This window comes from Etheostoma spectabile, chromosome 4, assembly GCF_008692095.1.
Source record: "Etheostoma spectabile isolate EspeVRDwgs_2016 chromosome 4, UIUC_Espe_1.0, whole genome shotgun sequence".
Lineage (NCBI taxonomy): Eukaryota > Metazoa > Chordata > Actinopteri > Perciformes > Percidae > Etheostoma > Etheostoma spectabile.
In genome coordinates, this window is record NC_045736.1 from 31,308,720 (window position 1) to 31,320,225 (window position 11,506).

Below are 11,506 nucleotides of genomic sequence, written 5' to 3' on the forward strand. Positions count from 1 at the left end.
CTCTCTCTCTCTCTCTCTCTCTCTCTCTCTCTCTCTCCCTCCGTGCTGTCACCCCTGCCGACTGTTTCTGTTAGCTGGGTAATAGAAACACGCAAGCAGGTGGAAGGAAATAAAATAGCTTTTCTGAGTGCAAAATTACCATAAATGCCAAAGAATCCTCCAAATGTCATTATTTGTGAAACAATGCGGAAGAGCCATAAACCTGCATTCTATCTCATTTTCCAGCGGGGGGCGATTCCACTGGTTACAAAAAATTAACTTCTATAGAAGTCTATGGGTAAATAATCCTAGTTCTGTGGGATCAAATAATATCCTGGTTTCAGAATCACACCAAACTCTATTCTGTTCCTGTAAGGTAAAATGTAAACCAATTCCAATGAAAGGGATTCACAGTTTGTAAAACTAAATTTTAGCCACCTAGGGCGAAAACTGTGGACGCCAAAGGGATGGGAAACTTCTGTCCACCGAGCGACTAAGCAAGCTATAGCTCTTCTGGTCGCGGCTTGGAAAAAATTAGTGTTGTCAGTTAAACGCGTTGTTAACGGCAAGATTAATGTTCTTTTAGGCCTAGCAAACTTTGTAGTTTTTTTTCAACAACTAGTGCCACACACACGCCGTTTGGGCTTGCGAGCCAGCCAAAGAGTAGGAACGTTATGTTTTGAGTGGATGGCGAGCGTGAGACGCCGAAATGGACGCCGATAAGATTCTGGATGGAAAGTTTCCTTTTTAAAAGTTACCAAATGTTCCATTGACCCGACCAAAGTGATATGAGTGAACACATCATCATCATCAACATATCATCGCAGCCCGTCCAGTCGGAAATACTACTTGATGGCCAAGCACACAGCTGATGCCAATTCCCCCTCGTCAGAGCATAACGTTACCCTTTATATTGATGGAGTGTTACATTGTGTGAGAGACTACAGTAGGCCATATGCTGGGGGGGTCTTGAACACTACTTGAGAATATATATGTACACACAGTAGGCTGTATATGTACTACAGTAGAGAAATACTGGGACAAGAAGAAATCAAGGGACATTTAGAATAGATAAAAAATATGTCAGTTAACTATGACATTAATGCCATTAATCGCAAATCATTTGATTAAAGAAAAAGCACTATAAAAAACAAATACCAATAGTATGAGAACGTGTTGGATCCGGCTAAACTGACTAAACCGTGTTTTAGTTTGACTCGGGGCTATGGTTGTGTAATGAGTAACTTACTTCCCCTCCGAGCCGTAGCTGTTCATGCTGTCCTCTATGGACTCGTGGCTGGCCTGTCGGACGGTCCGACTGGGCATCTCTACAGCCAGACCCGTCTCCGTACTCCTTTGGATAGTCCCCTTCAACTTCCTGCCCTCTGTGTCCACTGCAGGAAAAAAGACAAACACACATTAATTCAGCTGCTAGACACATGTAGAACTGAGTTCTTATCCACTGAAGAAGATCAAAGAGCTTCAAAGAAAACAGGCCAGTCCAGAGCCAATTGAGGCAGTTTGGTAGTCTTGCATTGCCAGACCTATCTCCACAGCGCTGCGGAGGAAGGTCCAAGCCCTTTACATATACACTCCTGTATAAACAGTCAGGCATTGGTTGCATCGCTTTAAACCCAGGGAGTCAGCCTCTCAACTCTAAGCGGAGCTCCTATGGCGCCATTTTGATGCTACTAAGCCATCACCTGCCATTCGCATCCCATTGACTCCCATTCATTTTGGCGCCACATTGACAGTAAATAACTTTACATCTGAAGCGTTTAAAGACTCTATTTATCCGCAGTGTATTTCTTTAGGTTCTGGTTGCTGTCCCCCAAAGCAACCGGAGTTAAGAGTGTAACCACAAAGAAAGGGTAAATGTGAGGTGAATGAACCGTCGTCGAGCCATACTAATTGGCTGGTAACAAAACAAAAAGCAAATTTTTTTTTAAATTCTAAAATACTCAAAATAATCACCACGTGTGTTTCTAATCTGTGTTTAGTTGAAGCTGTTTATGTCTTTGTCCTGCCGTGACCCCCATCAGCGTCAGAAGAAGGACAAACAAAGAAATGAGGAACCGCTTCAAAAAGGCCAAGGACAAAAGCCCTTGATCCCTCTTCAGAGCAGAGACATACATCTTGTTGCAAAATAGACGTGGAAATCAATGCACGGCACACTTTATGGGACCTCTCTCCGGCTGCAAGGTGTCCTGTGTGGGCGTGTGTGTCGATGGACGTTGAGTTTTTAATGAAGTGCTCTAGTACAAGGTCTTTGACCTTGTTTTTTAGAACAGGACGCGTACGTTGTTTTCCTCTTAATAGTGGGAACACACACAGGAACACACAAAACCTTATTTTTTATAGAATGGTAATTCAGTCATGCACATTTTTTTTAATTTAACCTTCATTTATTCTGGGGAGGTTCACTGAGAGGCCTCTCCTTGATCACATTCATACCTGGAAGCTGTCCAACCACAGTCTGATCTGCTGCTACTGGGGTTAAGGGCCTTGCTCAAGGGCACCTCAGTGGTGGTAATGATGGAGGGACAGGATCCAGATTTTATCCTCTTGGTCTGGGGATTGAAATGCAATGCATGCATGCATGCTGGTGTATTTAAATGCAAGTCTTCTGACTGAATAAAAGCTCAAATCCACCGAATTAGTAGATGAAATCTAAAAACAGGCAAATAAAATATGTGTATTTTTGCCCTTCCACCACCTCCAGTGACATTAGCACGACTGTGTTCGAGCTACTGATCAAATCCAGATGAGTACGTTCACAGGCACACTAATATTCAGAATTTCATATGGGTCATGTAGACAGATTATTTGTTGGGATATATTTCGAATAAGCATTTTCCAACTTGGACCAGGTTTTGGAATATGAGCAAAAATCGTAACTCCGACTTTTTCAAAAAGGTGATTGGCGGAATAAAAGAGAGACGCTGTGTTCGCACGGTCCAACAAGACGGGTGGAAAGCTTTGAAAAAATTCAATTTTGCAAGGGAATATTAGTGGAATAGTCACTTTCATTAGCCATGTAAACAGGCTAGTCGGAATATTGTCTTTTTTGGAATAAGAGCAAAAACTGGAATAATATGTCCATGTAAACAGTCACACACATACAAAACATGAAATTAATGCAGAGAAATGAAAACGTCAAGATGGATTACATCTAATAGGATCACCGTAAGTGCCATAAAGTAAGTTCTGTAGTTATTACAGAGCGACCTAGAACGGTGCTATTTCTATCGTTCACATGGGATGGGACATTGGCAGATTTGGGTTACTGCTTCCTGACTTGGTTCCATATGATCAGATATGTAGTGTTAGACGGCACTGTCATACATTAACACTACAGACAGTGCAGCCCAGTACAACGGTCAATGTTGTGTTAAATGTGCAGTGGAATGAGTAATAAAGGCTTTTTTCCAGACCCACAACACAGACAAATCTAGTATCAGGGGAACGTGAGGGAGGGAAGCATGGTCATTCGAAAATTCTACCGGGTTTGTAAGCCTAACCTAAAGTCCTTGGATTACAAGCAATGTAAATAGGGTCTGGATGCGCTTAACCCTCCTGTTGTTCTCAGGTACAATTTGACCCATTTTCAAAAAGTGTCAATGCCAGAAATTTGGATTTCTTTCAACCAAAATGCCCAAAATTAACATGAATGGTTCTATAAAAATGCTCTTCTCAAGTAAAAATGAAGGATCAGTTCATTACTTTCATAGAATTCTGGGTGTTTTATTCAATTTGATAGCATATTTCTGCTTTTTAGGTTTAGGTGTATTGGCCCTGAATTCCAAGAATAAGTGTAAAACTTGTGGTATAAGTTGGTAGTAGTGGTGCAAAAAGTAACAAAAATGGCAATAAAATTACATATGGCAATCAGTTAAACAAAGCGACAAAAAGCGACAATTAAAGGTTTTTTTTTAAGCGTCAAAAAAGTAGAAAAAAAACGACAAAACTAAAAAATGATTCTACAAAAAGTGCCAGAAGTTGCAAAAGCCGGGAGAACTACACAAGGGTTAATGTTTGTGGGACCTGGAGAGCAACCTAAACAGTCACAAAGAAAGGTTTGTTCTAAAACAAACTACTGAATCTTACCATGCTTTACTCTTGGTAAACTACTTAAGTTAATAAATTAAGTAAAAAGTCTAGTTCATAGTCACAAGGATCAGCTTTCAAAGGTCTGCATGAAGCCCTAACCTTATGTTTGTTTGCTGCAGGAACTCAGATGAAACTGGTACACACCACGTCCCCAGCATCAAAAGCTCACAACGAGCCCCTTAACGCTGGAAAATGAATTAACAGAATGACATGCTTCACAGTCCGCAGACAGTGGGCGACTTTAAAAGTCTCTGCAATTACCACACCAAGGCTCAGATGAAGAAGAGAAGATCGGCCCTTGACAGTGACACACATCATCACTATTAACTGCTGCACACACCTTATATCTGGGGGTGGCAGTGAGCACTCTCACGCTAGTCTGCCGTAAAAGTAAACTATTTTAATAATTTTAAGACTTTTCACAAGAAGTCCACAATTCTTGAAATACCACCAATGTTGGCAAAGGAAGAATTGTGCGCTTGGTTCATGTGGGACCGTATTCTTATATGCACGCACTTGTGCGTGAGTGAATGATTATGTGCATGTCCCCTTTCTTCTTCTTTTTTCTTTAAGGTTATATTTTTGAGCATTTTTAGGCCTTTATTGATGGTACAGATGGAGAAATGAAATGGGAGAAAAAGGGGGGGAATGAAACGCAGCCGGTCGGAGTCAAACCCACAGCCGCTGAGTCGAGGAGAATGCCTCGTCTCTAGCTGAGTTTCCATCCAATTGTCAATCGAATTATCTGAAGTTCGGTAAAAAAAAAATCCTGTGAAGGGGTTCATTTCAAGGAATTCTGGGAGATTGTGTAAAAAAATGAGGATGACTGACTAAATGTCCAAAACCTCGATGTACTGCTCACTACTGAGTAAACTACTGATTATTTAAATGGGAACAATGAGAAAGTCAAAGATGGAGTGACATGGGACTTTGATGTGGATGCAGTTACCACGGAGACCCAAACATGCGGTGAAACCTCTCGAAGGGCCTTTTTAACACACAGGCATGCTATTAGCTTAGCTGTCTGTGTGTGTTTGTGTTTATACGCCCTGCAGTCACCTCTTGTCACAGGTGGTGTATTGAGGCGGAGTAGAGTCACATCACTAATACAGCGAGTGGATAATGGCTGGCGACACATCAGCCACTCTGGTTTACGGCCACCCTTTCATGGCGCTGATGGGATATTATCTCACTTCAGTTCAATCTAATTCAACAAGCTTCACGTGAAGCAGAGTGAAAGGCAATCTCACAGGGCAATCAGGATAAAAGATTAAAATGTTGACAGTTTTTCTTATTTACTACATTTCTACAAATTCACCCTCCACACATCATTAGACCTGAAATGCGTTCTCCTTTTCTTTGCCTGTCGGCATCTTTGCATCTGTTTCTGTGCTGTTAGGTGCAGTCAGCATCTAGAATTAGCTGCTCTGCCAGTCGGTAAGTCTCAAAAACGCAAAAAAACAAACAACCTAACTGCAGATGTACAATATTGAGACACAGCTAAAGCAACAATTCCATTACCAAAGGCTTCTCTTATGAGCAGAGCGGACTAGAAATATATCCCGTTGCCAGGTCGTATCCGAGGCCCGTCCTATTAACTGGCACAGTGAACAATGTTTGCATTGCACAAGAACCTTGTGGGATGGGAAGAATTGTTCCGGATATTAGTCAAACCTTTGGATTTTGATAGCAAAACTTACGAAAATATGAATGCTCGGAACAAATGTCATTGGCAAGTGACCATGGTTTAAGCGGGCAAATACCATTAACCATTAAATAACTGTATATAGAAACAGACACCAAAATAATTAAGTGATTAGAACCCTAAATGGTAATTTTTCAAAGCATGTTTAAGTGTAAAATATTAAATATTTGAATATAGTTCAATATTTCAATGTCATACAGAGAATTTAAAGCTACTATGTGACGAGGTCTTCATATATCAATTTATCCTGACAGCATGTTTTTTTTTTTTTTAAGCCTTTGTCTACGTGTTGCTTTTTAAATAGTGAGCAGTACACACCATCTACAGGTAATAATTCTGAAACACAAATGTTTAGGGGTATAAGGAAACAGCTGTTTGAACAGTCAACATCTGCTTGGAAAGCCGAGCCGGACCACTTGTTTCCTTCTGTGACCAGCTGTTGTTTATTTCTTTCCAGATGTTTGTGCTCTTAAGTCTAGTCCAGCCAAATAAAAATCGGGTAGCTCGGTGTGTCTGCAGTCTGAGGAATTGCAAAGTGTGCTTCTATCAACCACGCCCACACACACCTCTGTCAGTTAGTCCTCTTAGTGTTCTATGAAGTCAAACAGCAAGTAAGCAATTTATTGATTATATTGTCTTGCTTCGGTTGCACGTATATACATATTTGTCTGTAAAATCTCATATTTTAATAAGAGCAAGAGCATTTCACTTCAAAACAAAACAAAAAATCCATTGCTAAGCTAGCCCACTCTGTTTGTATGAATGTAGTTCACAGCGTGGGATGTAGAGCCCCCGCGGTGATGTAGCACAAAAAGTGTCTGACGTGATGCATACAAGTTGTGATGTAGCAATCAGAGAGCCAGGACTCATTAGTTTGTCTCCCAGCAGAGAGATATTAATGAAAGCAGAGCAGACACAGGAATAGCTGCCCCCCATTCAGCCAACTTATCAGGCCAACACACTGACAAACTGACTGACGGACAGAGAGACTGATAGACAAAGACAAGGTCAGAGGCTACCATGTGACTGGACTTAATGGCTCGAAACACAAACAGGCCCAGGACTCATTCTGGAGTTAATGTTTCTAAGCAGCTTTTGCCATAAATGTCCCCTAGAATTTGCAATATTCAATAAGTCAAATGTCTGCATACTCCACTACATAAACACATTACAGCTCTTGTGTTGTGCAGATCCATCCAGTACCAGAATATTTAAACCCTTTACTTAAGTAAAAGTACTAATACCACTCCTGTGAAAACTCCTGCAACTTAAAGGTCCCATGACATGGGGCTCTTTGGATGCTTTTATATAGACCTTAGTGGTCCCCTAATACTGTGTCTGAAGTCTGTTTTATATAGACCTTAGTGGTCCCCTAATACTGCATCTGAAGTCTCTTTTATATAGACCTTAGTGGTCCCTAATACTGTTTCTGAAGTCTCTTTTATATAGACCTTAGTGGTCCCTAATACTGTATCTGAAGTCTCTTTTATATAGACCTTAGTGGTCCCCTAATACTGTATCGGAAGTCTCTTTTATATAGACCTTAGTGGTCCCCTAATACTGTATCTGAAGTCTCTTTTACATAGACCTTAGTGGTCCCCTAATACTGTATCTGAAGTCTCTTTATATAGACCTTAGTGGTCCCCTAATACTGTATCTGGAGTCTCTTTTTTATAGACCTTAGTGGTCTCCTAATACTGTATCTGAAGTCTCTTTCCCAAAATTCAGCCTCGGTCCACTTTGCTTGTTTGAAAGCCATGATGTCTCTCTCTCTCATGAGGGGGCCAAATTCTCTGGGTGGGCAAAGCAGAGAAAGGTGAGGTAACATTTTCCCCTTATGACCTCACAAGGCTGCCTGGTTGTTCCTTACTGTGTATAGTTCACTATTAAATAAACACTATATAGAGAATAGTGAGTGTGTGACTGAGGGGACGGTTTTGAACACAGCTAAGGCGGGAAAACACACAAGACAGGAAGTTGAATATCTGAAACGAGACGAGAGGTGAGAATACAAAACAAAACGGGAAGTAATGACTGATAACTAGAAACATAACTTAATCAACAGACCAGGGTGGTCCAATTATCGAACACTAATAAACCATTTTTCAGACATCAAGGCACTTAGACTCGACTTTCTCTCACTGTTTATGCATCAAGCATACACTAGCTTTATACAACTTCTTTTTCATGTGTCTTTGAGCAAGGCATTTCAGCCCAGGCTTCCTTGTGCAAATCTGCAGTTGGAATGGGTCGAGTAGCTCCCAGGTGTTCAAAAATAGCATGGTGTACTCAGCAGAAACCCTTCATAAGGAAAAAAATATGCTTATCAACCAATAAAGTAATAAGCTCTGACTCTGTCTTCTGGACCGCAACGTTCTGCTTTGCCTGTCATTCGTGGTGCCAAGAGGTTTCAAAAAGCAGATTCTTAGTCATCTCCAGCCTTAGTCATCGCTCGTCATCGGCTGTAGCTGTAGCACCGCCATGGGAAAATCATTTTGGTCTCCTCTATCTTGCTCTGACAAGTACCTTATGCCAGATTTTCTCTCTTTCTGTAGATAATGGGCTGACGGTAACAGAGCAATTTCACTTATTGGATATTGCATTGCATCCATTTTATTTTTTTCAACCATTTATTCATCCATGGAGGTTTTGGACGCAGAGCATTGCCTGGCCATTCCCCAGCCCAGTGTTGCTTCATTTTGACTCAGGAACAGGATGGATTAAAAGGTTTTAGCCATGGACTGCATATAAAGATGGACGACGCGTCTCCACTTTCTCCCACTGTACAAAGTGAAGCCAAAGTATCCCGGATACGTGCGCCGCCATCTTGTAATTTTGGAGCCAGAGTTTGCGCAGTAGACATCAGGCAGATGGAGCTGCAGTTTCAAATTCCTGCCCATGCACAGGCCCGACCAACCTGAGTTTGCAGAATCAAATCGTTAACTTATATCCATTTTGATCAAATGTTCGTGAATAATTGGTCAAAGTACAATGCCGAGCAGTCTTTGCAGCTGCAATCGTGTCGTTTCACCCAGTTTTTATAGGATCAATAAACCAAACTTATCAGAAAAATGAACACTTGAACAAACAGCGGAATAAGAACTACCTAAGATGATAGAAACTATATTTAGGAAAGAAGATTATTTGTGTAGAGTTATATTTAGGAAGATACACTTCTATAAGTCTGGCTGTGTGAAATAGGTCAAGCTAAAATGCCTCATGGTGTCTTTATCTTTCTTCATGTGTTTTTCCCCCACGTCACCCAGAGGAACTGATCTACCCTGACTGTCTTCATTCATTTGTGTGACAGAGTCGGTGTGGAGGTAAAGGAGGGAACGGAGGTATAAGTCACCAACTCTCAGCACGACATGAGGCAAGTGGAGCCGAGTTTCGAAACTTCGGAAAGGGTTTCAAAAGAAAGGGAGTCCTTCATCCTGTAGTGTCGCACTAACATTTACAGGGCGAGGACTCCACACTGTGTAACCACTATGTTGTCACCCCCCCCCCCCCCCCCAAATGTTGGCTAGGGTAGTGCATGTTGTCTGTGTGGAGAGGTCCATCCTTAAATGAAATAACAACACATCTCAATCTGCACATTTTTCTCAACACATTCAGTTCCACAAGCCTTTTCCTCCACTCAGTAAGCATATTTTTTTATGCTATAGATAGATAGATAGATAGATAGATAGATATTGATCCCAATAAAATGGGAAATTAGAGTGTTGCAGCAGCAAAATCAGTCACACAGCGCAGGAGATAAATATAAATGAAATACTAGGATACAATATACACACATACAATATGCATTAAATAATAATAGGATACAGTGAAAGAACAAATATTTTAATATATACAAGTTGAGAATACAAAAATACTACCATGCCGTATTTAATAGCATGGTAGTATGGGTATTGGAACACACAGAATCTCTGCAGCTATGGGCTGATGTGAATAAGGTGTGAGTCATGACTTGATTGATGCAAATGTCATTAATTGATTCAGTAGTCCAGACACCGCATGAATCAGGATCTGTTTACGGTCAGGGGAGTCGAACATTTAAGGGTTTTTTCTTCCCACTGTTTTAGAATCCTAATCTGTTGCACAGCAGATTTCATTACTAGAGTCTGAAGCTTCACAAACAAACTGAAAAGAATAGGAATAGAGATGAAAAACCAAAATGTCCACCAAAGCCCGAGGATGGTGTAAGACTTCAAGGGAAGCAGCTTCACACGTTATAATGATGATTGTGAAATAGTAGACTGTGTTAACAAGCAAGGAAAGGAAACACAATTCAAAGATTGATGATTCATGCTAGCTGGGAATTATTGAGTCTTTTTTACCAATTGTAGAATGCTAACAGCCAAAATGCACAATCATCGTCAACACTGGGATTATCGTACGCCACAAAAACCACAATGGTGGTGATATGAAGCATTTTCATCCCCTTTCTGTTCGGAAAAACAACACGCCAAAATTGGAGGATTTTGAAATTGAATGTCTGAAAATGAAGGAGGTCCCTTTACGCGTTGAGATTACTTATTAAGCTGAATGAAAAGCCTCTTGGATCAGCTGGAAAACGCATCGTCACAAAGCTGAAAACAGGGCGGTTTTTCTGACACCATGAAAAGTTTGAAAACGTTTTAGAGATACGTGGTTCACAACTTCTTTTTAAACTTCAAGTGGCGGGTGAGGAAGCTATAGCGGTTACTATTGAAACCCCAAAACACAAACTATACAAATGTAATATATACATGCGTTTTTTCCCCCCCTGATATGTACCACTATGCTGCTGTCAGTTAGTCAGAAGACTGGCGGTAATGCTCTGCCCAGCTCCAATTTACCATTAAACAGAAGAAGAAGAAGAGTCTTTTCCGATCAGTGCATAACTAACTGCTGTGTGCGATTTAAGAACAACACTACCCTGTTGAAATGTAAGCACGGCACAAGTGTACACAGTGTACTGAATGCAAGTGTACTCATGTAAGTATCTGAATTGAGACACACTACTGGTGTTTTCAATGTCCTGGTTTCTCCCTGTCATTTTGGATTTTTTTCTACTTTCATTGATGTTTGGAGCTTCCTGCTTGTTTTTGGACTCTGGGAACCTTTAGTTAGTCAATTATTTTCCTGCACCAGTCCTTCATCTGCATTTGGATTCTTCCCCTGTTGCCTGTTCTGCAACTGTGACGGATAATAAGTAGCATTCTTTTCTGTTATGGCAATAGCTTTCCATTTTACGCAGTACCTGCCAGTAGAATAACAGTTTTCATGTGGCATTCTGCAGCAACACACCAACAACAGCGTTTCCAATTAACGAATCATGATACCTGGGGAGTGCTGCTACATGCACTAGCTTTCAGAAAAACCTTTAAAAAAATCTTTACTTTTCAACACAATATGTGTGTGTGTAATTTTGCATGTATAGATTTCCTTCACATCATCGCTTTGCCTCCTTACGGCCACAGAACATGTCCCTGGAAAATTGGATGGAGGGGATGTTTTCCATCGTCTCTACTCAGGGTAAATGAAGTTTCCCGATGACGCAGAGGAGTTATTGATCGGGCCGGCAGCTGCCAATACTCTGCTCGAAACTTGTGTATTGATTGTACATTTCTGTTATAAACATATTCATTCATCATTGGTTCATTAATGACCTTTTATCCTGCACTTAGTTTGACCTGCCGTGAGCTTAAAACACACACACACACACAC

At 40.9% G+C, this 11,506-nt stretch overlaps 1 protein-coding gene and 1 long non-coding RNA gene across 2 annotated transcripts in view; one reads left to right on the forward strand and one right to left on the reverse strand.

Moving 5' to 3' along the window:
- The window catches only part of rims4 (regulating synaptic membrane exocytosis 4), a gene marked incomplete at its 5' end in the record, with an annotated part of 63,552 nt that overhangs the window by 27,790 nt on the left and 24,256 nt on the right, over positions 1-11,506 (reverse strand). The window contains 1 exon segment of the mRNA XM_032513397.1: positions 1,229-1,373. Coding sequence (XP_032369288.1) covers positions 1,229-1,373 — 145 coding nt within the window.
- Positions 1-11,506, forward strand: part of LOC116687790 (uncharacterized) — an 18,238-nt gene that overhangs the window by 3,091 nt on the left and 3,641 nt on the right. The gene's annotated exons all lie outside the window — the stretch shown is intronic.